Raw genomic sequence first — 26875 nt, 5'->3', positions numbered from 1 at the left:
GTGGCAATCATATGGAAGATAATAAGGGGGAAAGCTTATCAGCAATAATTAGACCTACAAACCCATGAAGTGCAAACTGCATGATAATTCTATTATTATATTTGAAATTCTATTATTATATTTGAAAACTTCTATTCCCTTATCATTTAGATATGTTTTCATCCTCATATTAGAACTGTATAAGAGGATGAATAGCAACGTTTATTTGTATTTAACAGTAAGCTGTACGGTATACTTTAGGTACAATCTCCCACTTAGGGAATTGTATTGACTCTGATTTTGGCAACCGTTTCACAGGGGAAAAATGCCATATGGAAAAGGTATGACAAATGCTGAAAATGTACTGCACTGGACATAAGCCCTAATGTTAAATTTGTTAGTTTAAAGCTAATTGTACACCTCTAAATTGTACTTCTCCAACATGTCTGTTAACAGTCAGAGAAACAGCTGAAGTTTGATATTGGCTTCCATCACAAAAACTGTATACTGAAAAATTAAAAATCTGCTACTTTTATTTGTATGGGTCAAAGACCCAACAGGCAAATTCTTAGTTTCATTTATAAGATGTCTAAATAAAATCTGTCATATGCCTACCCATTTAATTTACACCTCTGCCTACAGAAAAACTCGAACTTTCTAACTAAAAGTCCTCCACAATATTCACCCCAACCCATCTTTATTGGTATGGGCTCAGTACCTGGCTGGTGGGTGGACTACACGCTCCTGCCCTTGGCAGAAATGGGACTGTCCTAATGGTGCCTTGCCATATGCTTCACAGATGGAAAAGGGCACACGGCTGCAGGCAGGTTTTGCAGCTGCAGCACTAAGAACTGGAAGCTCTCTCTGAGCAGCAATACAACACATGAAAATGATGGTAAAAGTGGAACCTGGCTCCTTGCAGGTCTCTGTGCTCTTTGTGCATTGCCTACAGAACGAGGGCTCCCATGAACACGCTGAAGAAGCTGCTGCTTACTGCTAAATGACTGCGTATGTTCTCTTAAAACAACTTTGCTTCAGAGTCTTTTGGGACATTTGTACTGATTCAACGAATAGAATGCTTTTCATATTTTTCAGAATATTAGCATTTAAACACAAACAAACAGCAGATTTTTTTTGTTCGTTTCAGGCAATGTAAAGTTTCTGTTAAATTTTCAAAATGCTTTAGTCATTCATGCTAATAAGCAAGGCATTAAATTGGAAGGATGTAGTCTGAAAACATAGCTTAAGTTAACACCCAAAAGCAACCAAAATTTTGAAAATGTTTTCCAATAGTTCATAGAAAGGCAGTCTTTGTATTTGAGTCATGAATGGAGCAAAGCAAAGGTGCTTCACAGCCTTAAGAACAGCAGGAAATGGAATATAATAGCATTAGCTCTACTGCTTTGCTTCTTCAGGAAACAACAGTAAATCTACTTCACATGTTGCACTTGTTTATAAAAACATCAGTAAGTAACTTATAGCAATTTTTTAACATGCTCTCATGGCAGGAATGAATGAAACTGTATCAACCGCATTCCCAAAATGTGAGCCTTTCTGTTTAAAATAATTTTATTCCTGTTTATGTTAAATTTCACACAGTGCTTAAAAGAATATGTCACTAATTGCAAATACAGTACATCTCACTATCTGTAAACAGCTGATCTTAATTTGAGGTCTGAGCTCTGGCAGAAGATGATCATTTGGTAGTCCTCCAAGTCACAAACACTTTGGTCAAGAGGTCAGTATAATTATACCGTTATTTAAATGCTTCATTACAGACTGAGTAGTATTTTTCATTCTCCCAGCAGTTACTGCTGAGCTGCTCACTGTAGCACTAATTCACAATCACTCATCAGTGGAACTGGCTAGACCTGCAGGAAGTGCATTCTGCATGGCTTACAGGGAATGTGGGAATTTTGTTCTTTTTCTCAAGCAAAGATAGGCTATTAAAAGCACATTTTTTCCTAAGTGTTCTTTCCTAGCACTTTACACCTGTCCCATAACATATAATGGACACTACAGATCTAAACACACTATATTTGTTAAATTCAAATAATTAGAATATTAAAATACATTTACAAAGAAATGATGACAATGGTATACAACAGAGTATCTCAGGCTTGGTTGTTCTTGTACTAAAAATGTCGCTAACTCTGCTCTGACAGACAGCACAAACAGGCCTCTAAATGTAGACAAACTACAGTCAGAGATTAGGGAGAAAAAAGCATGCTTTTCCAGTTATCAGTTTTTGCAGGTATTCTGTTTAGTCACGACCTTTTTTTTTTTCCTCAAGGATTAGATATTTCAACCCTTCTGTTCTCATGTGCATAAAGAGGGATTCCTCTAATCCATAAGAATTTGGATTTAGTTTGTAGAAGCCCTTTCAGCCAGCAGTATCTCAGAACTCTTCTCTTTAAAAGTAGTCAGACTACAGTGAATTAGAAGCTGTTAGAAAGAAAATATAAGAGATCTTCCACTAGAGATCTCTACATATCAACTTTAAAAGGTATGTACTTCCTTTTTTATAAAAGGTAGCCTCTTCTGTTTAATTGCTTTCTCTTTTCTCATTTTGTACAATTGAGGATGCCATTGTTCAAATATATCATGGCTAGAAAAAAAGTCACAAAGTTTGAAAACTAGAAGTAGAGTGGAAATGTCTTTCACCTTCCGTGGCAGCACAGAGTAGAGCATGCTTTTTCTTTGAAGTTCACCATTGGACTATGAGAAGAACCAGTAATGAAGCAGCAGATGTGAAATAAATATTCTAGTGATACCAAATGACTAATGAAGGACTGCTAATACTTACTTAAAAGGAACCCGTGAAATTGCATTCAGGTTGGTGGGAGAAGTCACTGCTTGAAGAACATGTTCAAGAGCTGTCAGTCCTCCTGCAGCCCGAAATGCGATTTGATCTGCTGTGTTCTAGACAAACACAAACACAGAAGAAAACCAATAGAAATTAATAAAATTCCTGGATATGACAGATGACTGGAAGACTATTGTCCTGAGTTTTCATATCAGTGTAGGAAATCCTTAATATGTGTGTTTATCATGTTGCGAACTTCTGAAAAAGAGCAGTGAAATGCCTGTGCACAAGTAAGAGTATTCTTTAGAAGGCGCGGGAGTTGAATTTCCCACATTACTTTATCAAAGACAACACATCCATACTACGTACTATATAAAGATAACACTTATAAATTAACACTGGAAGAATTTTCAGTAACGACAGAATGTTTTAGGGATTTCAATGAAGTTAATCTTTACCTGTTACTGTTATTTTTGTAGCTATACTTCAATGCTTTTCATATGTTTGAATGAATACGGACAGTCTCTAGATGGGTATTTCTTCTTTCTTACAAACTTTTTTGAAAGGCGACAACCGCCAGACTTGTTCCCTGATTTGTTCTACGTGTGCATAAAATCCCTTGGACAGATCACATTAAAACGTGAGTGCCATCATTACGCTGATGATACCGGGTTTCATATTTCACAGTATGTGGACCCCTCAAATTCAGTCCTTGCTCTGGAAGAAAGCCTGACAGCATCACCAAGCAGAGTGTTATTTTATCCTTAAACCTTTAGTTTTGTACAGTATTTTGCTAAAACACAAGTATACTTTGCAACCCCCAAGTCTACATTGTAAATAACTTCCTTTACTACTAGCTTTCTATCAAGCTGAAGTGAGTTTGTAATTTCTCCCAGTTTAGTATCATTCAGCTTTAATCCCTATTATTCTCCTCTCTAGATTACTTAATCAGCATTTTGACATTTAGCTATCGTGGAAATAAATCCCTAAGTATGCTCATGAAAGGGGTAGGGGGTGGAACTTAAATAAGAGGAAGAAACACAAACTGGAAGCAAAGCTGGGAAGGATCCTTGAGCAAACTGTTCACCGCGCTTACAGAGGTCTGTAAAACTGCCACCCAGAGATTAGGAGCATGCTACTGATCTCACTGGCTTTTGGCATGCTATCAAACATATTTATCTCCAAGGGTCCTTTCTGGATGGAGAAACCCAAGAGCTTTTAGCCCATTTATTGAAACACAATGCCGACTACAGAAATAGCTGCTGGCACACAGTGCTTGTGAGTATGTGCCAGTACGCATGCGCCACGCAGGCACCCTTCTGCCAACAGCCCCTGCTGCAGGGACAGCTCCTCTGCCTGGCCTTGGGTCAGCACAGGTGATGGGAACTGCTGGGAAAGCATGCCCCAGCCACAGAAGAGCAGAGTCACTTGAATATTACATCACTGATGTTTTCAGAGTGAATGCTGTGTGACTGTGCCATCTGAGAAAACAGTGAAAAATGCACAGGCAACTCCTCAGGTACCCACAATACGAGACCTCAGGTAGAAGACGAGCTGTGTGTAAGGAAAGAACAGTATTAAATCACCCAAGGACTGAAAAATATTGCCATACTGTCCTGAAATACAGCAGCCAAATAAATTCAACATGTTTTTAAGACATCTGAATTAATTTCTACTTGAGATGGTTTTCAAATTTTGAAGTATTTACATATTCATCTGAAGAAATCTTTCTTAAAGCATAACCACATGAGAGCAGGATATCTTACTCAATTTGTTTCTAAAATTAACCTACATCCTTCAAAATACGATCCAAATTCACTTGATGTTCTGTAGTGTTAAAGCTTCACGTTAGCTGATGCGTAGTAAAACATTAGAAGTAGGCTGAGGCATAGAAGTTACTCAAAGCCCTTGCTCAATAATATTCTTTTTTAAATTGTATGCAGAAACCGAAACCTGTTACTAATTGATGCTCACTTATCATTCTCTGTTGCTTTGTATTACCCACTGACCTGTATGAATAAATCAAAGATTTCAGTGTGTCTGAATGAAAGACCCGTTTGGGTAATTACAACTTTTACTTTCGTAGCAGCAAAAGCACCGAGCAGATCAGACACCACATGAATATGAAAAATGACAGATCCTGTCGCGAGATAACATTAACTCCCTGCCTGGAAGAGCACAAACCAGCATGGCACATTTTTGCTGCCTGAGAGAATTCTCCAGACTTCCAACCTATTCTCTTGAACTACTTCGCTAGATGCTTATGAAACTGTTTCATAATTTCACTATAGAAACTGTTCCTTCAGAGTGGCCACACAGTTAGATCAGGAAGCTTATTCAGCAAAGGCAGTCAATACAATGAGGCTTATGTGTGTTGAACATTAGAAAAGATATTTAAGTTTGGTTTTCAAACAGTGAAACTGCTTTGCCTTGCTCATGCATACTTTCACAAATACGTAACTATTTTAAACAACATTTTAAGACAACCTGATTGCATGTATAAAAGGATTTCAAAGCTCTAAAGCTACCTTGTCATGCAGGAGAACAGGGGCAAAAGAACATGTACGGAAAAAAAATGATTATTACTGTCATCTAAGCATTTCTTAACAGAGATTGGAGAAGGCACAAAAGCCATGCAGATGCCACCTAAATTTGTCTTAACCATTAAAAAAAATAGCATTGGAGATGTAGTAGTCAGAACAGATGATGCTGCACTCAAAACTAATACAAGAAAAAAAAGTTGTTTTCTTTGCACCATTGTAAAATACAGTAGTCTTGTTTGTACAGGAGGAAAGTCAACACAGCTAACGTGATATTAAGTGTGCATTTGTGATTTTTGGACTACTATACACTTGTCATTTAGAGCATTCGTTAACTAACTTCAACACAGCAGTGTATGAATCACGTAGCTCTTCAGCACAATGTAGGCACATTAATGCACATGTGGCAAACTGAACAGAAACGACAATGAACCATGTAACAACATTAGGGATTAATTATGAACTAAGCATTTTAATAAAGTTTTAAAATTACTCTTTTCTTTTTAAAATCATGACAAACACTCAGGAAAGCTCCCTGCACACTCCCACCAAGTGCGGCTGATTTACCTGTTACAACACCTTAATGGATTTGAATTCCCCTTTTCTCCTCTCCTATGGCTTGAGTGACAACTGACTAATAGGATTACAGGCTCCATTCCAATAATACAGCTCAGCAACATGCCAGCAAAAAATGACAGCCTAAACCTGAATTACATGGCCTGGGAATCCATCCAATTATTAACTAAAGTAACTGTTATTACCTAACCTAATCAAAGGAGAAGCAGCTGTTAATCTTTGGTGGCCTGCAGTGTAGTAGCGGTCAGACTGGATGAACTGTCTTTGTACTTGACTCCTCTACAGACAATAATTACGTCCTTTGTGATCAGGAAGGAAGGGCTTCCTAACCTTCCAGACAGAGGCAGCAGATGGGGAACAACTGTCTGTGTGTTCATTAGCAAGACAGGGTGGATTTTATCAGGGTTTGGCATCTGTGGCACCTTCAGAAGCACCACTTACCCAATGATACCAGTAGATCTGGCAAAGTCAAGAACTAGCAGGCCTAATACAGAGCTCAAAAGAACAGTTTCATCTCATCATCTGACATTTCACAAAGAAAAATAAACACAGCAAAAACAAGTCATTAATACATATGCCTCACAATATCCAATTACTCTGCTCAGATACACAGGCAACAGAAATACGTAAAGGGCCAGTAGTGCTATTACTTTGCTGGGGTTTGATTCATTTGTTGAGGTAGCTGGATAATATAACTGTATGCCTTTGAAATAAAATCAAAACAGGAGAAACATCTTCGAGTTATTTATACATTTCAGTGGGTATACTAAGTAACACAGAGCGAAGTAAAGTGAACATCAATTAGTAACACTTTTTGATGCCTACATAGAATATTCCAGGGCAGAAGAAAAGCCAAAACTGCTACCCTGCTCTGCTGTTCCTGCTTTAAACAGGCCATTGGACAAACTGGAAGGTTTATCAAACAAGCTTGGAGGCCAGAGAAACCTGTCTCAACGTGAGACACTATGGAAGTACAATCTATTGTATGTCAGGGAAAGTAAAAATATGACAGGATCACCGGATGGAAGCACCTGAATGGGAAGACTATTTCTGATAATGCACAGTAACAGCTGGGATTTAGAAGTCGAGACTGGATGAATTCAGATAAGAAAGTGATTTTTTTTAATGCCAAGAGTAATTAACGACTACCATAATATACTTAGGATATAGTCGACACTCAATCATTTGAAGTTTTTAAATCAAACCTGATTATCTCCTAGAAAAATATGATCCTAGTTAAATCATAATTTATTAATTTGGTGAAAGAGTTATTGGGTGAAATCCAATGTCCTGTACCAAAGTACTCACTTCCATACATTTCGCCTGCTAAAGTACTCTTATTATTTAATATACAGAGAAGAACCAGAAATAATGCAGACCTTTAACATCCAAAATGATTTCATGCCAGCTTTAGCATCTCTGTTCCATGTAACTTCAGCACTTCTGTTTGAATATCAGCACCTGTATCGGAAATCTTTTCAAACTACCTTTAAAAATACTGCTGTGCAAACCACCCCACAGACAGGCATCCATAATCAATATTCTGATGTTGATTAAAAAACATTTTCCTTCATCATCCAAAAGAACACATTCTGTCAGTCCCACCCTGTATGTCTGAATAAAAAACTAATCTGAAAAGACATTTTGAGGAGACCTCAGGAACTAAAACTGTTAAGATGGAAAATATTTGTGAATCAAACCCAAGTACTTTGAAACTTTGATTTCTATTTCTAAAGAACACACTGAACTTGTGTGACTATTCTGCATTTGTTAAACTGTTTTCTGAAGGAAGAAGTAAAAACTAATTAGCAAAATGTAGTTGAAATCCATCTTTAGAGTGTTCTTCTTTCGTTTTCTTGGGTGTTTGAAGATTCTTAAATGCCAGGGGCTAAGAAATACAGTTCAAAGCTGCCTTGGGAAAAGAAGCCAGATAACTGAATCCTGGGCTGGATCCTCTTTTTTTTATTTTTATTTATTTATTTATTTATTTTTACCTCCTCCCTTTAAATAAATGCATCATTGTATCTACAAGCACATACAAAATCACAGATACATTGGTCAGCATATAAAGTCCACACTCTTGTCAGTCCTCCAGGAAAAAGCGTATTTAGTAAGAATCACTAGAGAGAACATAGCAAAATAATATTTTCTACTGAAGTACTCAATTTTGTTTTCTGTAATAATTCTGTCTAGTGAAATCAGTACTACACTAGTATAATAATGCCCTACTCACATGAAAAATCTTAAACTGGTTTTCAAAATGAGTGACTTGACCTACAACAGAATTTCAGGCACTGCACATCAGTAGGAAAAAGTAAATCTGAAACTAGGTGTGGGATTCAAGTACAAGACAAGACTGGCTTAGCTCATCTGTGTACCATTATGGGGAGGCATTCATTTGCATTAAGGACATCTAATAGGCATTTGTTCCAACTCCCCCTTCAAGAATTGCTCACGTGTTAAGGCACCCAAGCTCCTTAGGTTATACTACACAATGCCACAGAAAGGAGGGCTTGAGTAGTGCTCCTTTGCACAAAGCAAAGAGCAGAGCTAGCTGATTCTGAAGCCTTAAAGATAAGCCAGCTCCTCTAATTTCTGTGTTTTCATTCCAAAACAACTGATCTCAGCATCTTCATCTAGGTGAGGATGCTCACCTAGCATCTGCTTAGATCCTGAGATGGTAGGCAGGTAAATCCAGGGTACCTTGGTACCTCCCTGCATGATGTTCAGTACTTCCACACTCCCCTGAAGAGCTTACCATGCAGCCTCTTAGCCATTTGGATAATACTGTTTTGGTGGTGACTTTTTTTCCCTTTTCTTTTGTTTTCTTTATTAATAAAGCTCTATTAACTGCAATTACATATATTTAGCATAAAGGAAGAAAAATACATAGGTACAACGAGAAGAAAGGCTGAAAAGAACAGCTGTTGCTACACCACTGAAATATAACAATAAAGATTAAGCTTTCTTTGTTTTCAAATTAAATGAAAAGTTAAAAAAAAAGTCATTTACTAGTATACTTTCTATAAGCACATTATGACTGTCATAGATTACAAGCTACTTAAAATCAGTCTAGGTCTGTTCTGAAGTCTGTCTTGCAAACACTAAATGTCACGTGTTTATAAGTTTAACTTCTGCCTATGCACATTCTTTAATCCATACTTCTATTTCCTAATGTTGTTCCATATTGTAAGGTAAATCATACTGAGTAGAGTTCCTTTTTGAATTACGCCATTATCCTATTGAGGAAGATGAACCTTATTCCAACAATCTTCCAAGTTCTGCAGTTTCTTTTCAGTTCAACAGTAAAATCACAGAGAGGCACTCTATTAATGACTGCGTTGATGTTGAGGACAGGACTGTCACAATCCTGTTTGTGAACTTCCACAACCCAGTGAAAGCCAAAAAGCAAAAACAGGTGAACGTAGAACAGTGAACTCCACGTTATCTGTTTAGCTGCTTTCACTCATTCTAAGGAGACTAACCAGAAATAGGCAATATTGTTTGCGAAAATAAGATGTACTTATAAATATTAAGACAGCATTGAGCATTACAGCACTTGTGCTTATTAAAAATAAAAATGTTCACTCTATTTATAAATAACTGGACATCCAATGAGTGTATTAATTCAAAGAAAAGCAAGGATAAAGGTTCAACCAGGAACAACTGCTCCTAGATCTCTATGGATGACTCAGTTAGCTAGGACCATTTTGACAGTTCCCAAACAAATATACTAAGCACCACTTGTGATCTTCTCCTGTTCTCTCCCAGGAATTTTTTGGATAAGAAATTGTCCAGTGAATAGAAACGTTGCAGATCTCTTGCATGATTGATTCATTCTTAAATCCCTATTGCTGACATTTCATTATTGAAAACTTTTGGCCACAGGAAAGCAGCAGTGACTCCAGCTGAACTATGAAAACCAGTGCAATCCAGCAAAACTAGAGATATTAAAATTAAATGGGAGGAGATAGAGAGAGGGAGGTACGGTTGTTTGTTTGAAGACCTGCAGGGCAGTCAAAAACTCTTGAATTCTAAATACAGCTTTCACGCTGATTGCCTTGGGTACTCTCTTGTAACCCCTTGGACTATTTGCCCATTACCCCATCCACACAACAGTAACAGAAGACTGCTGTGTAGATAAAAAACATGGGTTTGCAAAGTATTTCAGACGAGAATGCACAACAAAAGGCATCTCTAGGTGATATGGTTTCAAGTCAGAAGTGGAATTTAAAAAAAATTGAGCATGTGTGTTAACATATACCAGCAGACTAAATGAAATAAAACCTTCAGTTCTTCAAAAATATAAAAGCACAGAAAATAATTACTTTAGCCATGATCTCTATCTAAATTGGCACCTGCTCATTAGCAGAAATGCCTAGGGGATTTTCTTACCACCAAATGCTCACTGCTGTGCCTGCACTCAGTGCTAGCACTGGTACAACTGCATGGATGCCCCTACCACAGGCAGACAGATCGGGTGCAGGAAAACACAATATGAAGAAAATAATTAACTGTGGTTATTTACTCTGGTTTTATGATATTAAAACAGATCTCTTGTCCTGCAAATACTTAATGAAGAAATGACTGCATATGTTGGAATGTATTCTGATACAAATGGACACAGAAGAAAAAGGAGCACCAGACCGGACAGCAAAAGGCCCCAACTAGTACAGCGTTAAGTGCCTTGGAAGCTAACAACATCTAACTGTGTATCACAGATTCAGAAATCAACACAGCAGTTTTCAGTAACACACTCTGCAGAGTAAGTTACCCTCCCAATAATCTTGGAATAATAACAGTGCAGAGCTTATCTGTGAACTGAACTTGCCTTGTAATACCATTTCCAGCAAACAAGTTAAAAAATAGTCTGTGGCTGACCTCTAGTAACAAGTTCCTATTTATATGTTCATCTTGAGAAAAAGGTTAATCCATAGATTACAGAAACTCCGGGCAAACAAATTATTGATGATATAAAGCTGCCTGGTCCAACTCGCACGAGGCAACACACATTTGACCTATTGACTTCTTCCTGGCAGTGACAAGGAATGTCTGCTTGGGCAGAAAATGCTGTCCTAAGAGCTCCTCCTGTGTTTGCATGCATCTTGCTCTTTGAACAATAGCCACCAGGGTGTAGCTACCCTGCCCACCACCACTGCTGGTCGGATGAGTTGACATTTCTGCAACTAGGAGTAGTTTGTACCACACGGAGTTAAGATGGCTGATGCAGCTGATACACCACACTTCAGTCTCTGCACATTGCTGAACCTTTTCACACCATGTGCTTCTGGCAACATGCTTCACTGACGCTCAGAGCTCAATATTCACACATGAAGAGCTCCTAACCTCCCAATTAAAGGCTTTATAGTGCTGAATTCATTTTGAGTAGGGTTACTTAGATCTCAGGTTTTCCATCAGTTATATCCATTTGATCAGATGCTGAGTTCGTGCTCTGGACGCAGTATTCTGTATTTTCCTAAGGACAGCTTTAGCCTTGATTTACACTTAGAGCAAAGGAAGCATAAATACAGAATTCCCTGTTATGTTCTGTGTTCACAAAATTACTAGATTTTTGTGGTAAAATACAGAGATCCAAGGGCCTGAATTCTAGTTTTAGCTGGTAAAAAAAGACTTGTGTTTAAGTTTTAAAATTCTATCCACTTCATAAACTTTGGATTTTGACTTTAAATCATTTTTAAACTGCTGTAATTCAGCTTTAAATTTGATTAATGACTTCCCTTCCCCAGACATCACAGCAGGCTGAAACTGGCTACTGCAGGAGTATCTGAAGTTGAATACAACTTGTTGAATACAACTTATATTCCACGGGCCACAGGCACACATATCCTGCAAAACAGGGAGCAAGACAAAGCTTATCGACTGTGCTGCCTCTTGTCCCTAACCAACCTCACCCCAATCCCTGCCAGCTGGCTGATTTAAGGAGGGTATTTTGTATCTTAAAGAAGAGACAAATAAAAGGTAAATATCCTCACTGTCAAACACCAGCAGCCAGACACTTGCACTTTTTCAATAAAGGACCTTCCAGGCCCATGAAAGAGAGCTAAATCCACTTGCTGATTTTACACAGTAAAATCAAAGGTGGCAACTCTCAGTGCTTTCTTCTTCCTCACTGATATAAATCCATAAAGCAAGGAACTTGCCCTTTACGCTCAGCAATTGCTGTCACTGTGATTTTGGTGAATGCCTTTAGGGCAGAAAGGAGGACTCTACTGATACAGGACTACAGAAAAAAACATTTAAGTCTCACACAAATCAGAATAAATATGGCTCTTTCAGAGGCATTATGACTAACATTAACTTAGTGTGATCTCCTGGATCAGATCACCACAAGTTTCTATCTTAATTTGGTGTCCATTGCACCAAGGTAGAATGAGGCCAATACAGAAAAGGTGACTGCTTCCCTATCCTATGGCACCACAAAATAATCCGAAATATTCCCCAAATTTATCCTCATTTCATGTTTTGAAATTTGTAGTTTACCACTTGCTACAAACACAGTATTTTTTCAAACAGAAAATAACTTGATTTTTATATTCCAAGAGAAAATATTCAAATTATTCCAGTAATTTCAGCTTCTGAATATACTACCAAGGAAAATATTTGGATGTTACGACTATGATACAATCATGAACTTTATGACACATAAAACAAAACTATTACAGATATTTGACCTGCACTGTTAGTTTTTATTGAAAATAAGAAATAAATTTAATCCAATCTTCAATACAGAACATATAATATGTTCAGCTAAAATGAAGCTTGAAGTTTTAACTTCTGATTACCTTTAAAAGTAAGAACAGCAATTGTTTTCATTAAGAACAAAGCCCCAGAACTTGGATGAAAGCAAAGAAAAAATTAAGACAGCATTTATTTTTTAAACACTGTGGCTACTAAATGCCCACTGCCCAGCGTAAAAGAAAGCTTTTTGCTGTAAGCGAACGAGCCGCGGATCACAATCTTTGTATGGCTGCGAGCCAAAAGACACATATCACATCCCTGAGCGAAGGCAGCAGGTTACAACATGACAGCATCAATAGCCCCACAGGGTCCCGCTGCGGTGCCGCAAGGCTGGCGGAGGAGCGGGCACGGGGCTGGAGTCAGGGCACGTCTCGTCCCAGTGCCCTGCGTGGGCCGTGCCAGGGTCAGTGTGGCTGCGGCCCTGTGGCACTGGCCTGGCAGGAGGGCGCAGGGAATGGCTGCTCGGGTACCAGAGGCTGGCTGCCCCTCACCTGCTCTAGGGAGTAGCTTCAGGCATACATTACTCAGCTACACGCCTATGTAACTGTAGGTGTGTGCCACTTTGCTTTGTGTTCATTTTTAATATGAACACTGTGCATGTTGATTTTTTTTTTCATATGAACACCCTAAAACGTGCAGTCAGCTTTAAAGTCCCGACAGTCTATCTCCTGTTTACCTGAGTAAATATTCCATATATCAAAACCAGGAGGCCTGCTGCTCTAAGGAGCTGAGTGGGAAACGAAGCTGTGCAATTTCTAAGCCCACATGCGTAGTGCCACAGGACTGGCAGGAGCTGCTGGCAGAAAGGCCGAGGTGTGCTCTAGTGACAGGAGTACCCCCACTGAACGACACCGGGGCTGGTTTGTCCCATACAAGAGTCACCAATGCCTGAGTTCCTGTTCTGATGATAGCCATAATGAAGTTCAGTGCACTTTGAAAATTAATGGGCAAACCAATTTAGCAGGTAACACCTCTGGACCTAGAAGTCACTTCAGTATTAACCAGATTGAAATCTCATCTAAGCATTTTTTCTTCCAAACCAGAATTTGACTTCTAAATAGAGCTGTGTTACTTGTAAGGATGAGGGGACGTGCTGTTGTTTCTGCCCGTAGTGTCCTCTAGTGGGGAAATGGGAGATGGTAAGTAAATGGGAAAACAAAGCTCTGCATCGCAAGGAAAAAAACAAATCCCTTCAAGGAGAAAAATTCCTCTCAATCACAAAAACACCTATAAAAGCCTGGCATTTTGACTGAGCTTTTTATTACTATAATAATGTTAAAATGTCGAAGTTTAAGTAACTTTTGAAATCTTCACTCAGACTGAGAAATTACGTAGTCGTGAGGCTGTTTACAGAAACTGGCTGAGGTGCACTTCTTGTGCTCACACACCACTGTGACTCTGTGTGCACACATACATAGATGTGAGATCACAAAATACTGATGGTGGGGTACGAGCTGGGTTACGTCATATGCCATGACTTCAGCAGAATCCCTGCACCAGTCATTTTCACCATTTCTCACATACAATGTCCTGTGAGGCTCATTGTGATTCACCAATTTTTGCCATCATCTTATTACCAGCTGACCCTTCAATGCTTCAAAAGCAATTATTAATTCTGAAGAAATTAATGAGTCATTGCTTCCCCTTCTAACACTCCTGCTTTCTTCAGAGATAATCATCATCCTTGTCCCTAAGTAGTCTAACTAACAAAACTAAGTTAAATCAGGATCATTCATTTTTAGGTTAAAAATTAGGCTTAAAATTTTCTACATCTATTTCATAATGAAGAAAACTTTCAACTGCGAATTTGAAGTTAAACAGCAAGCTATGACTTGCACACTCTAAAGCTAGGCTAATTTTTCTGAACACATAATCTAGCATAAAATATACTACCTTGTCATGTTACTTTTGCTTAGCAATTCTAAATTCCTTCAAGAGTTTGGTATCAAATTGCAGTATCTTGTCTAGCATTCATTCAGTGATTATGTGGAGCAATGATGCCATATCCAGTTAAAACATACTCAAAAGTAAATTAAGAAAAGCTTAAACATACATCATTGCCTTTTCAGCTGGTCCGGAATACTTCTGAAAAATAAAATTCAGCTGTTAAATTCAATGTCTTTAATTCTTTTTGGATGGCTACAGTACTCCGCTACACTACAAAGAGGCAGCTACCTAGGTGCTAGAGCCAGCTTCACAAACTACTGCAGCATCAGAACCAAATGTGGAAGAGACAGGGAATCACAATTCTTGTGTTCTTACATGGTACCCTAAGTACGTAACATTTGTGAATATTTGCTTCTAAAATCTGTTTGTCTGCATATACGCACTTTACACACACACGCACAAGAACAATTTTAAATATTCGTGGGGAGGATTTTTAAGAAATTTTTCGCAAATGGTACAAAAGCTTACATGTTCCACTTACCATTGCCAAAGAGCTGATACACGAAGCAAAACCAGTTTTTAATCTTACTGTTTAAGTTTCTGGTGATTCAGTTTCTGTTACTGGGGAGGGTGTGGGGGAGAAGGACGAGCTGGACAGACAGCTCAATGTGCCTTCCAAAAACTGGCCTATGAACCTTACCACTGGCTATGGTCACCATACCCAGTGGGCCTGACAGTTTAGAGAACAAATCATAAATAGGCACCCTTACTGTGCTGCTAAGGCCAGCCATTTCTGACAGTCTTTACAATGGCATAAACACTGTCTCCCTATAGTCCCCTTGCATTTGAAAGTTACCACAAACATTTTCCTGAAACGTAAACAACTGACATCATCTAAAAATTGGAAAAACAAAAACATTGCCTGGCACTAAACAAACCATTAATGGTCACCAGGAGAGTACTTTTTCGAAGTTACAAGCATTGAGAGCCTTTTTAAAAATAATAAAAGTATAGAAACAATTACTAGCTTAGATTCACACATTTTTGAGTTATAAAATCACATCTTTCCTAAGTGAATGCATTTCTTTCCCTGAAATCCCTTCTCAGGATGAGGACTATTCCAGCTTACTAAAAATAAATGCCGTGAAACTTAGTCTACTGAAAAGCAGCTACTGTTAGAACTGTGCCAAGAGAGCTGATGAGTAGGTATAAGCGCCATGAATGTGGCTCTATTTGTTGTAAGCCTCCTCTTCTATCCACTTCAGATCAGTTTTAGTCCCATACTTTAATAAACTAATTTGCAGTATTATTTACTGCACCTAGGATACCTGAAGGAAACCATGACACACCTATCATCAAAACAATACAAAATCCTAGTAATTTTATAAACATCAGAACCATGGAAATCTTGCTTGTTAGGGCTTTGTGCCTAGTGATAAGTGTGAGCTTCAAGCTTTAACATTTGCTTAGGCTGGGACATTTATAAAACCCCTGTTCTTCCCCTGTAGCTCTCTCCTCAGCAGCACATCTGTAGGATGCTCCCCATCAAATCACTTAGGTTAGAGGAATTTTATAACTTGCGTTGTGATAAATACCATTTTCAAACTCGTGGTCTGACGAGAAACGTTATGAAAAAACCTGCAGTTAAGCAGATTAACTGTTGCACTTGAATTCCAAAAATCCTGAGGTTCCCTTTGTGATCATACCGAAACTGTGTATGTCACATTCCCAGTCAAGAGGATGTGAGATACATTAACAGCTTGACTCAATGTCACAGATATGTATTGAACACATTTAACAGCAGTGATCTAACTGCAGTGTTGTAGCTGCAGCTGAGCCAGGTGAAAAGGCTGCTGCCCTCGGCTGCTTGTCACCGCGCTCCTTCCTGAACGCAGCATCCAGCACGGTCCTCAGAACAGTGGGCTGCGTCAGCTGCAGTACCATGAACATTTTAAAGTAGGGCATTTAAAAACTGTATCAAAACAAACTAAGCAAAATAAACCCCACCAAAACAACACTAAGCTAAAAACACATCAGGGAGAATTTTAGGGAAGTGATGTGTCAGCAGGTCTAGGAAGACCATCTGAATGAGCAGCAGTCACCTCTGACCCAGGTCAGGTTCATAGCCTCAGAAATACACATACTGCAGGCAGCAGAACACACAGCAATTACACAGAATAAAAAACAGTGGTTTTGTTTGTTGTTTATAAATCAGTAAAGATCACCTCTGTACACTGAAGAAAATTAATGATGTAAACATTAGCAGCTTAATACTGTATCTGTGGTCACACTGATTTCAATCTGCTTGTTTCTGAATTCCCTATTACAGGACATTTCTGTATGAGTGCTCAAGTCAAACTTGAGCTGTTAATCCTGGGTTCCCTGTGTATCTGAAACACACTGCTGCCCTTGATAATGGAAGATTAGTTCTGTTGAAGAACGGTCATGTATAAACTCAAAAGCAGAAAAAAGTGGCAGGAAAACTGTTTTAGTCCTGCAGTTCTGCCTTCTTTAAGAGGCTACATATATTTTTGTCAGCAGTGTTTTGTTTTTTGTTTCTTTGTTTAAGCAAAGGCATATTCTTAAGAGTATTTAAGATCTGATAACGTTCAGTTTAAGATCTCAAATAGTCCCACATGACAATTTGCCAACATCAGGCCATGGCATTTTGGTAACATTTGCATGCATTCTGCTATTGTGTTTGTGTGCACGTTTTTTCTTTGTTTTGTTTTGGTGTTTTTGTTTAATATTTGTTTAAAACAAAGTAGAGGTGAAAGTGAATACAGCTTCCTTTCAGGATTTCTGCCAGAAAGGATGAGAGACTGCACAAAACCTAAGGACTGCCTTCCAGTAACCTAGAGCACAACCCAATCAAAGCCTTAACACAGTGTATGCCAGATCCAGGGACAGCATACTGGGCACATACAGCGCCATCCAGCTTTGTACCTCTGGACTGATGTCACCAGCAGAAGCAAGGATGCATTCCAAAGGGGCATTGGGCAGGAATCTGCTTAAAATTGAAACAACATTGTGGTTTATGACTTTATAGCACCGTCTATGTTGATTTAATTAAAATGCATGTGTGAACCACAGGCTGTGGGCAACTAATGGCCACACTTCTTGTCAGATCCTCAGAATCTGCACTTCAACAACCTGAGTATCTAGAGTATAGGCTGATGCAAAACCCCTTTAAACTATGAACAAACGCTTCCTGCTGTACTGGTATTCTGCTCTTCGTAAAACAAATCTTCATTTCCCCAGGGAGCTAGCATACACTTTTTTCAGTCAATGTAAGCTACTAACAGAAGAAAAATTAAATGTTACAGAGTATTACCGGTGGTTTTTTTTTTTTTTTTAATCAATTTTATTTGACAATACTTGTGCATAACTTTTTCTGAGTCTGAAGAATTTCTAGTAAGTGGCAAGGATCTATTGTTGTTAACTCTGTCCTCCCTTAGGGCAATTCTTTATTCAACCCAGGCCATTAGCAAGGGTAAATCACTGTTATCAGCTCACACACACTGACAGCTTGTGTGGTTCCCACTCCCCCATTCCTCCCCCTACATTATGGTATATTTTTATGCTCTCCAGGGAAATTCAATTAACAGTGTCAGTCTCCTCCTCTCAGTCAATGACTGACAACATCAAGATTCTTCTCACCGCCCATTGACATGTAAGATGTGTCTGCTGATTTCTTGACTCACAAGTTAACAAGAGAATTACTATCCACTTCTATAAATGACTACCTACGATCTGTGCCGTAAACACAGTGACAGCTATTGCAATCAATCTTTCTTGACCTTATCGATTAGGACACTCAGATGTAATAAGACTTCTCCAGCAGAAGAATAATGATTTGAGGGTAAAAATCCAAATCAACAACAAATAATGTATGTCTATCACCAAATTTACCTTTTATTTCCCGACTGCAGGCTCAACAAGCAGTAACATTACAAACAATTGATGATTAACATTTAGCTGCAATTCATGTCATATTTAAAAGAATCTCAAGAAGCTACAGTTTCCTGTAAAAAAAAAAACCTACAAAAAACTACACAAATAGATAAATCTTTTTAGAGACCTCATGCAACAACGGATTTTCTATATTTTGAAATAAATATGAAATTAATATTTCAGTAATTAACACAAACACTGCACAATTGGAAAATGTTGGAAGTCTTTCAAAACTGCTATTAAACTTGATCAGCAACTCAAAGTAACTAAAATAACACACAGGAGAACAGTATCCCGGCACTGTTCAGGATTTAAAAGTATATGCTATTAGAAGCTGTGTTTCACACTGAGTAAGCTGTGAAAACTTTCAAGCATGGCAGTTATTTTTACAGAAACTAACTCTGAACCACAATGATGAAACCCCCTCCTCGGATTTTATTAACTTGGTTTCTCTCACTACTAGTTTTCAGGATGTCGTGATTACAGATATGAAAGAGATCTTTTCTAAGGGTCAATGAGAGAACAATATAACCTTCCTTTGGAAAACTCAAATACGGAGGTTCTAACAGTGTAAAATGTTGAATTACAAGGCAAATCACTATGCCAGCAGGCCAACCACATTGAAATAATAATAAAGATGAAAATTCTAGTCTCTCAATTACAAAAATTCAGCACTTTACCTTAAAGCAAGGCAGGCTTTATAAGCACAGCACTTAAGAGAAATTTCAAAACATAAAAACATATGATATATTCGCATACCACCTCAACCCTCCGCTGAAGACCAACCCCAAGAAACGGGCTTAGCAGTGTTCTGGGAAAGCACAACAGCTCTGTGATGTGGGACCTTCCTGAATTTCCGGATGAGGAGAAAGGATGCCACCAGGAACAGCTGAGGCACCTTTCTGCATACTCTAACCAAGCACATTTACAGAGGAGTGAGAGAGCTCTCATTTCTCCTGGCATGACACTGCCAACTCCTGTCTAAAAAGCACCCCCAGAGCTTTTCAGTTCTTTGGTGCTGGGGGACATGGAAGAAGTCTTAAGACTCAGTCCTGTGAAAACTTGCTAATTGCAGTGCAGAGTTAAAAGACTTCTAAAAGTGTAATTACATGGCTCAAACCATTAACAACATCCAGTGAAATATTTAGTACTAAGATGACTATTTAACCATCCTTTCATTTGTTCTACTGCAAAAGCATCCTGAGGACAACAGGCAGAAGGACAAATTAAAGTACAACAGATCAGACAAATCACTTGTAAAATATTTAGCCAGCTAAATAAAAGCTTATTTATAATATAGTAATTATGTTTATAATAAACCTTATTAAACATATAAAATCAAACCATGATAGCCTGAATGTAATGAGAGTCTTATTTTAAAATAGTATTAGGCCAGATCTGTAATTTCAATTAAATCAAACTACCAACTTATGTCAACTTCTGTGCAACTCTTACACTGTGAATAAGCAAAAAGATCTCCTACTTACTCTTAACTGACCACTTTCCTCCTATGGGTGAAGTGCAAGCCATTGCAGCTTCAGGAAGCAAGATGAGAACAGAAAAAAACACAACTAGCCAGTCTGGGTTGCAGCCAGACTCAAAATATCTTTGAAATACCACAGCAAAAGCTGTTCTAATATGTGCTGGGTCTCCTGGCAGAACAGAGCTGGCCTCCTAATTAGAAAGCTCAAAATCTTCCACTGGTTCCTTTGGTTGTACCAAGAGGACAAATGGCACAGGATAAACAAGTGTTTATCCTCACTTTACCAACCTTCCTCTACTCCTAAGTGCAACTCCAGTTATTAACATAGGTTGGTATATGTTAGCACAAACTGGGAAATGAACAGCACTCACTTTATTATACAGAATTATGTCTTTTACATTACATGCATGTTTTTTACCAATCTTTACACTTCAGTAAATGTAAAACGAAAACCTATTTGCCACAATCTAATATAACAAAGTTAAACTTCATGATACCCATCACAGAAATGTGCAAGCTTGAATCAGCTTTTATAATTCCAGAAATACAAAATCACTTGCCTGGTCTCATAAAATTAGCTTAAATTCTACTTACATCAGACAGTTTTCTAAAATACTAGAGAATGTAAGTGGAAAACAATCCATGCCAAATCCACTTGTTTAAATGTTGTTTACTTGTGGTAGAATCATAGACTTATCTAGAGTTACTAACAGATCAGAAATGATGACACTAGAAATCCCATGTAAACAGACTAGAAAATTCATACAATCCTGTCATTGTTTGATTTAAAAAAATGATATTCATATTCTACTAGTAACTAGAACACACCATACTGCGTATGCATCATGCTCATAGCAAGAGTCCTGAACCTACCTGATGAAAAAAGTGAGTATTTGAGAAAGAAGAAAAAGAAAACTTGCACTGTTTTTCTCTTCAAAGCCTCCTTGTCATTAAATTTAACATTTAAATAAAAAATTGAATCCTGAAGTACTGATACCTAGTAACACATGAATTCCAATACATATTTATAATTACTGCATTTTATTAGGTAACTTCTCAAAATTAGTAACATATGCATTAATTAATGCACAATGCTAGAAACAGAGCTCTCTCGTATGAACAGAGTTCTCTGTTCACTTAGACAGTTGAACTCCCTTCAGATACACTCTGAAACTTCCAAGCTTCTACTATAGTAGTCATTAGTATTCATCAATACACATCTAAAACATTCCCAAATCCAAATTGATCTTGAGGGCAACACAGTTTATAGATTAATCATGTCAGACAGTAATAGTCACAATACCTCTTTTTCCAGAATACGAGAGATCTCTCCTAAAGTCCGGTCCAGAGCAGAAACCTTGTTGTTTGCCAACAAACCGCTATCCTGCATCTGGAGGTGCTTGAAAAGGTCTTTTGCTAATCGCTGTAACCTTCATGAAACAGAAAACAAAGAGCAGTTAAAACAACAAAAAAGTCTCCAAATCATGGAAAATTTCATCTTTGTAATGATACTCCAGTAAATACATTTCAACAAAACAACAGCGAAAATCGGTGTAAAAATATCATCTATACTGAACAGCAACTAAAGTGTGCAACACAACAAGCAGGCACTGTCAGCTTTGAGTGTCTATGACTTTTCACTATCAGCTGTTTTAGGGAAATGGTATGGAAATAATGTGAATGGTATAGCCATAAAGGCAATTCTTCATTAGTCCTACGTTAATTAATTAATTAATTTAATTGCTCAAACAAGTTAATTTCCCTATTATCCCACCACAGTTTATCCTGCCAGTTTTTGTCATGGAATCACAGAATGGTTTGGGTTGGAAGGGACCTTCAATCAAGATCACCTACTTCCACCTCCCTGCCAGTAAATAATTTATTCCTAATATCTAATCTCAATCAACCCTTTTTTAGTTTTAAATCATTACCTCTTGTCCTATCACTACACTTCCTGACAAACAGTCCCTCCCCACCTTTCCTGTTGGCCCATTTTAGGTATTGGAAGTCATCTTACTTTTCAATATGCCCTTTTCCTCCATTGCTCAATTTTTCCTGCCCACTTATCTGAGTAGTTCCCTCTTGAGATGAGTAAGAAAAACAGAACAGCAGACTACTCGGCTAATTTCTTATAGGCATCATAAAAGAAATAGCTGTTCAGGTTTATTTGAACACGTGAAAACTAGTGACTCTGCAGGCTACCTCAGAAAGGGCATTCCATTAACGAGGGTCAGTAATGAAGCCAAAATGCAGAGGTGGGAGAGATGCACATACACGTGGATTCAGACTCATTTCAATTTTACATATCTACCTCTGGGCTATGCTCTCTTGTTGGCAGTGAGGAACAATACACAGTTTCAAGGCACCACTCATCTCTTCCTGGAGTGTAAAATAAAGCACACTCAATACATTTTTCCTTGCCCTGAATATGAAATCAGTAACTAGCTCACATGTAGACTTCTACATCTGTAGAGGCATTATAGGCAGGTGATAAAAATGCTAAACAGGGTCCCTTACTATGGGATTATGAGAAGCGGTGAGGAAGTATCAGTCAGTACTTGCCACTATTTGCAAGCCACTGTCTTAGTGCTACTGGCAGCTCTGCTGCACTTGCTGGACCTTTAGTTTGAGCTAGTAGAAAAATTTGTACTGGAAGTGGGAAGAAGCTGGTAACTGAGCAGCATGAGAGAAAGAAAATACTGTCGTGACTAGAAGTAAATACAGACCTACAGGAAAGATATCAATGTTTATCATAAAATGGGACATCAGTGTGATGTCAGAAAGCAGTCACAAAGTGACGACAGAGTAACAGGAAAAAAAAGATTGCCTTAACTGTTCTAGAGGTGAGACAGGAGACAGAATGGCTGGAGAATGAACCACAACAGTCATGTGTTTAATAAAAAAAAAAAAAAAACACAAAATATAGAATATTCATTTGGGACAAGACTTGAACAGAGTTTCTACTTAATCAGTGGGAAACAGGTACTCTGTATCTTTTCTTTAAAGAAATTAAGAGATTTGTAACAAGCTTTCAAAAGACACTGGAAATACATGTATGTTTTGAAAGTACAAATAAAAATGATTTGCAGAATTTTGTGTTTTGGACTTATCATCATCTGGTCAGCTGACTCCACTAATATTCAGCCTGTGGATTCTTCTATGACAAGAAAAATAAAGGGGTACTAAGGCCAACAAAATTTTCTGCACGGTTGTTTCCTCTGTGGAAAATGAAGTTGGAGGAAACACTCTGTCTAACACAGTAAACCAGGAGCTAAAATGGGAAAGAAAATTAAAAGCCAAATAACTGCAGGACTTTGACAATAAATCAGATGACCGCTAACACCGCTGAGCTTAAGGAGTGGATTGTAGCACTGATGAAAAACTGAATTGCTGCAGTGCAGAAAGACAACCTAGAAGCCAGGTATTTCAGGTATTCTTGTGGGGTTTAAAATAGCTGTTTTCTTGGCAATATCCTGGTGCGTTAAACAAAAATAAAGATGACTTCCCTTGGAAACATCTACCCAAATTCTATGATTAAAGCATTTATAAACAACAAAAAAAAACCCACCAACATACTATACTGTGTGCAACTGCATGACAGAAGATGGCAAGACAGGTTTCCATTTGCTCCATTTAACATCAGAGGAATGGAATTCAACCAGGATTAAGCACAGAGGCTAAAGAAAGGGACTTTTCCTAATCTTAGTATTACAGAGAAAATAAAAACTCTTCTCCTACATGACAAGTCTGAAACCTCTTTTGATGAGACAGAAAAGATGTTTCATCAGCCATCAGCATACAAAATGTGTATGGTTGATCAAGGCATTACTAAAAAGGACTTGAATAAAAAATAATTGTATTACATTGCCTTGTCTGTTGACAAGTTCCCTTTCCCTTCAGTCTTGGAAAGAGCTTTCATACATACTGAAATTCCTGTCTTTCCTCATGCACCAGTGGTCACATATTGTTGTGAGAACAAATAAATACTTCATTTTGCATCACGCTGAAGTTAGAAAATGTTAGAAAAGTGAGAACATATATCCTCTTTTGCCAAATAATACTTTGTTAATTTCTCAAGCATTTCCCTTTTCTCCAAATTAAGATACTATCTTAAACCAGTTTCTTCTTCTGGAATGATCTTCACTTACAGAATTGACATTCTTGAGCACTAATAACAAACTACTTAATTATTGGAACATCCCTTCTTTCCAGATGCTGCATTGAATTTTTCTCTTATACCCATCCCAAGATTTGCACATGGTCTAAGACAAAAATATCTAGATTTCTTAAATGATTTTATATGCACAATTTTGAAAGCCTATCTAATCAATGAAGTAGAATTGATCAGGTTCTTGATGTTTTCTTTGCTGATAAGCTTTTACCAACAGACAAACTTTGTGTTTTCAGCATCAAAATAAGAAACATGAAGAACAACATTTCCAGTTGTGCTGCATTAAAGAATTACTTCTTACATCTTCGTATCATATTGTACATTGGTCTTCTGCCAAAAAAGGGTAAAGTATGCTTCATGATCATATGGGGAAGAGATGGGAAATAAAAAACCCTCCTCTCACTGAGTGAGTCTTGGAGAAATTATTTTAATTTAATATCCTTTACACTGACCTCTTGGCAGCATCACAGAGAAATAAGAATTATTTTCTTTAAGACTGTTTCAAAGGACTAGAAATCTATGCAAGATGACTTGTACTTGGATATAGAATTAATCATTGCTACAAACAGATCTGGAAAGAGAACACCCTTTGTTCATATAGTAGATTAATACATCATGGTATCAACACCTGCTTCAGGACTATGAGGAAATATTGCTGAGTCCAAATCCAAAAATTTTTATAACGAAAACTTAATTTTCACTCCATCTCAGAATTTGCATTCCTCCAAGGTTTAATGTGCCATGGAGGGAACAATAAGTGAGTGAAAATTTATTTGGCTAAATAAAAGGGAAAGTTAACATTTATGCCTTTTTATCTGAAATTATTTACATCCCACTAATTAAAACGTAATAGCATTGCCTCCAAAGAAATAATTCAGAATGTGGAAGAAATATCCTAAAAGACATAAGGCACAGATTGGGTTTAGAATGTTACACTCTGATAAATAGCATGTTCAGCAAATACAAATACATGATTGGGTCTTTTTGCACTGCTAATAGAAAAATGACAGATAGTCAAAGGTTTATAGAGAAAATATGTAAATAAAGTTACAACAAAGTATTGTAAAATTAAGGGTTTGGTTTTAGCATAGGCTAAATATTTCTAGCAGGCTTAATATATTTTATAGACTAAAGGAAAAAGATCTCTGTCAATATTTATAAGTTACATTTAATCTCAAAAAAAACAACAAACAGAACCACCAAACCACCTTGAAATAACATCAATGTATTTCAGCACTTCCACATTTAAATCCATGATTTCTTGGCTGCGTGCTGAATGTATGCCCGGAAGGATCAGTACAAGTGGCAGAGACTGGTTATTCCTCCTGTGCGCTCCTGCTGAGGGCGGCCAGATGCCAGCTGGACACACAGCCCCAATTCTTGCCCGTGCAGCGTGTGCCTGGAGAGAACTGAGAAAGTCTGTGGCAGTTCCTGCCCAGCCCAAATCCGAGTTATGCTGTACTCTCCTAAAGCAACATACAGCCCTGCACTATTCTGTACTACCCCTGCAGCAAAGTAACATACTCAGTGGCACACCTGACACATTCTAATTGCTTTAGGAACGCAATGGAAAACACCACTCCACTTAACAACATAGCCAGATGCCTAAATATGCAGCTTTGTACATCTTCATTAGTCTCAAAAATGGAAGCTACCTGAAAACTGGTGGCAAAATTGCTAAAAAGATTTGCTGAATTAATTTCATTTGCTGTAAGAATGCTCCAGCAGTTCTCTGAAAATAGCACCTGCCGTCCATCCAATCAGAGACCAGATATTTACCTTTGTTTAAATTTAACTGAATTTTATTTTATTTATACTACAGCTCTTCTATAGATCATACAGCTGTTTAAAAACAAATTTTGCACAAATATTTCCAGCTTCAGACATTTTTCCCCACTAATCAGTATTGTGGCATAATATTTTATAACTGTAAACTAGACTACTACACCAAGAAAACCTACAACGTCCATTTGTTTTGTGAATACACTGATATACTGCACACACACACACAAAAAAAAAAAAAAAAAAGAAAGAACTATGTCATTGAAGGCATTTATCTTTGAGGCTCTGCAAGAACAAACTCCACACTACATTCCTGACTCCTCTTTTTGTATTGCAGGCCTTTCTCAGAATAGTGGTTCTTTCAGATCATCTGAAGTGCCCTTTTTGTAGTTTAAAAAAGGAGGAATTAAAAAACACATGAAAAAAAACCAACAACAAAACGAAACAATTCCTTTGTGAATGAGAGGAGAAAGTGGCTGAACTATTAGATTAGGGAGGTTATATTTTTATTTTAAAAATTCCTGCAATCCTGCTAACTCCCATTAGGCAATCTTTCATTACCTTACCTTCCCTGCTTGTATTTATGGATTACATTTATGCTTTCCTAACTGCAGACTGCTTTAACACTCAAACATGCAGCTTTTGGAATAATAGGTATTAAATAAATGCAACCAACACTCTTACTTTACAAAAGCTTTTTCCTTCCCTTTTAAAAACCTGCTCTGATGGATACTAAAGGATGCTGCAAGCAGAAAGAGCATGCATGTTTTGATGGGCTAACTTTGTGGACTGGACGCTAAATAATTACCTTCAGATCAGTTCCCAGAGAATCAGAATTAATACCACAAATGCATCAAGTGTCCACTGACTTTTATAAAACAACCTAAGTGCAACCAATGACCAACCAGCTAATGAACAGTTGAAAAAAGCCAGGGAGC

General features: G+C 37.8%; 1 protein-coding gene across 5 annotated transcripts in view; it reads right to left on the bottom strand.

Annotated features, from left to right (window-relative positions):
• The window catches only part of SCAPER (S-phase cyclin A associated protein in the ER), a 160228-nt gene that overhangs the window by 52734 nt on the left and 80619 nt on the right, over positions 1–26875 (bottom strand). For all 5 annotated transcript variants that reach the window (XM_068695860.1, XM_068695862.1, XM_068695863.1 and 2 more), the window contains 2 exons: positions 21288–21414; positions 2786–2901 (listed from right to left, as the gene is read on the bottom strand). In XM_068695860.1, the coding sequence (XP_068551961.1) occupies positions 2786–2901; positions 21288–21414 (243 nt within the window). The remainder of the gene's footprint in view (positions 1–2785; positions 2902–21287; positions 21415–26875) is intronic.

Source organism: Anas acuta, chromosome 12, assembly GCF_963932015.1.
Source record: "Anas acuta chromosome 12, bAnaAcu1.1, whole genome shotgun sequence".
Lineage (NCBI taxonomy): Eukaryota > Metazoa > Chordata > Aves > Anseriformes > Anatidae > Anas > Anas acuta.
The sequence above is the reverse complement of the archived record's forward strand: the minus strand, read 5'-3'. Positions and strand labels throughout refer to the sequence as shown.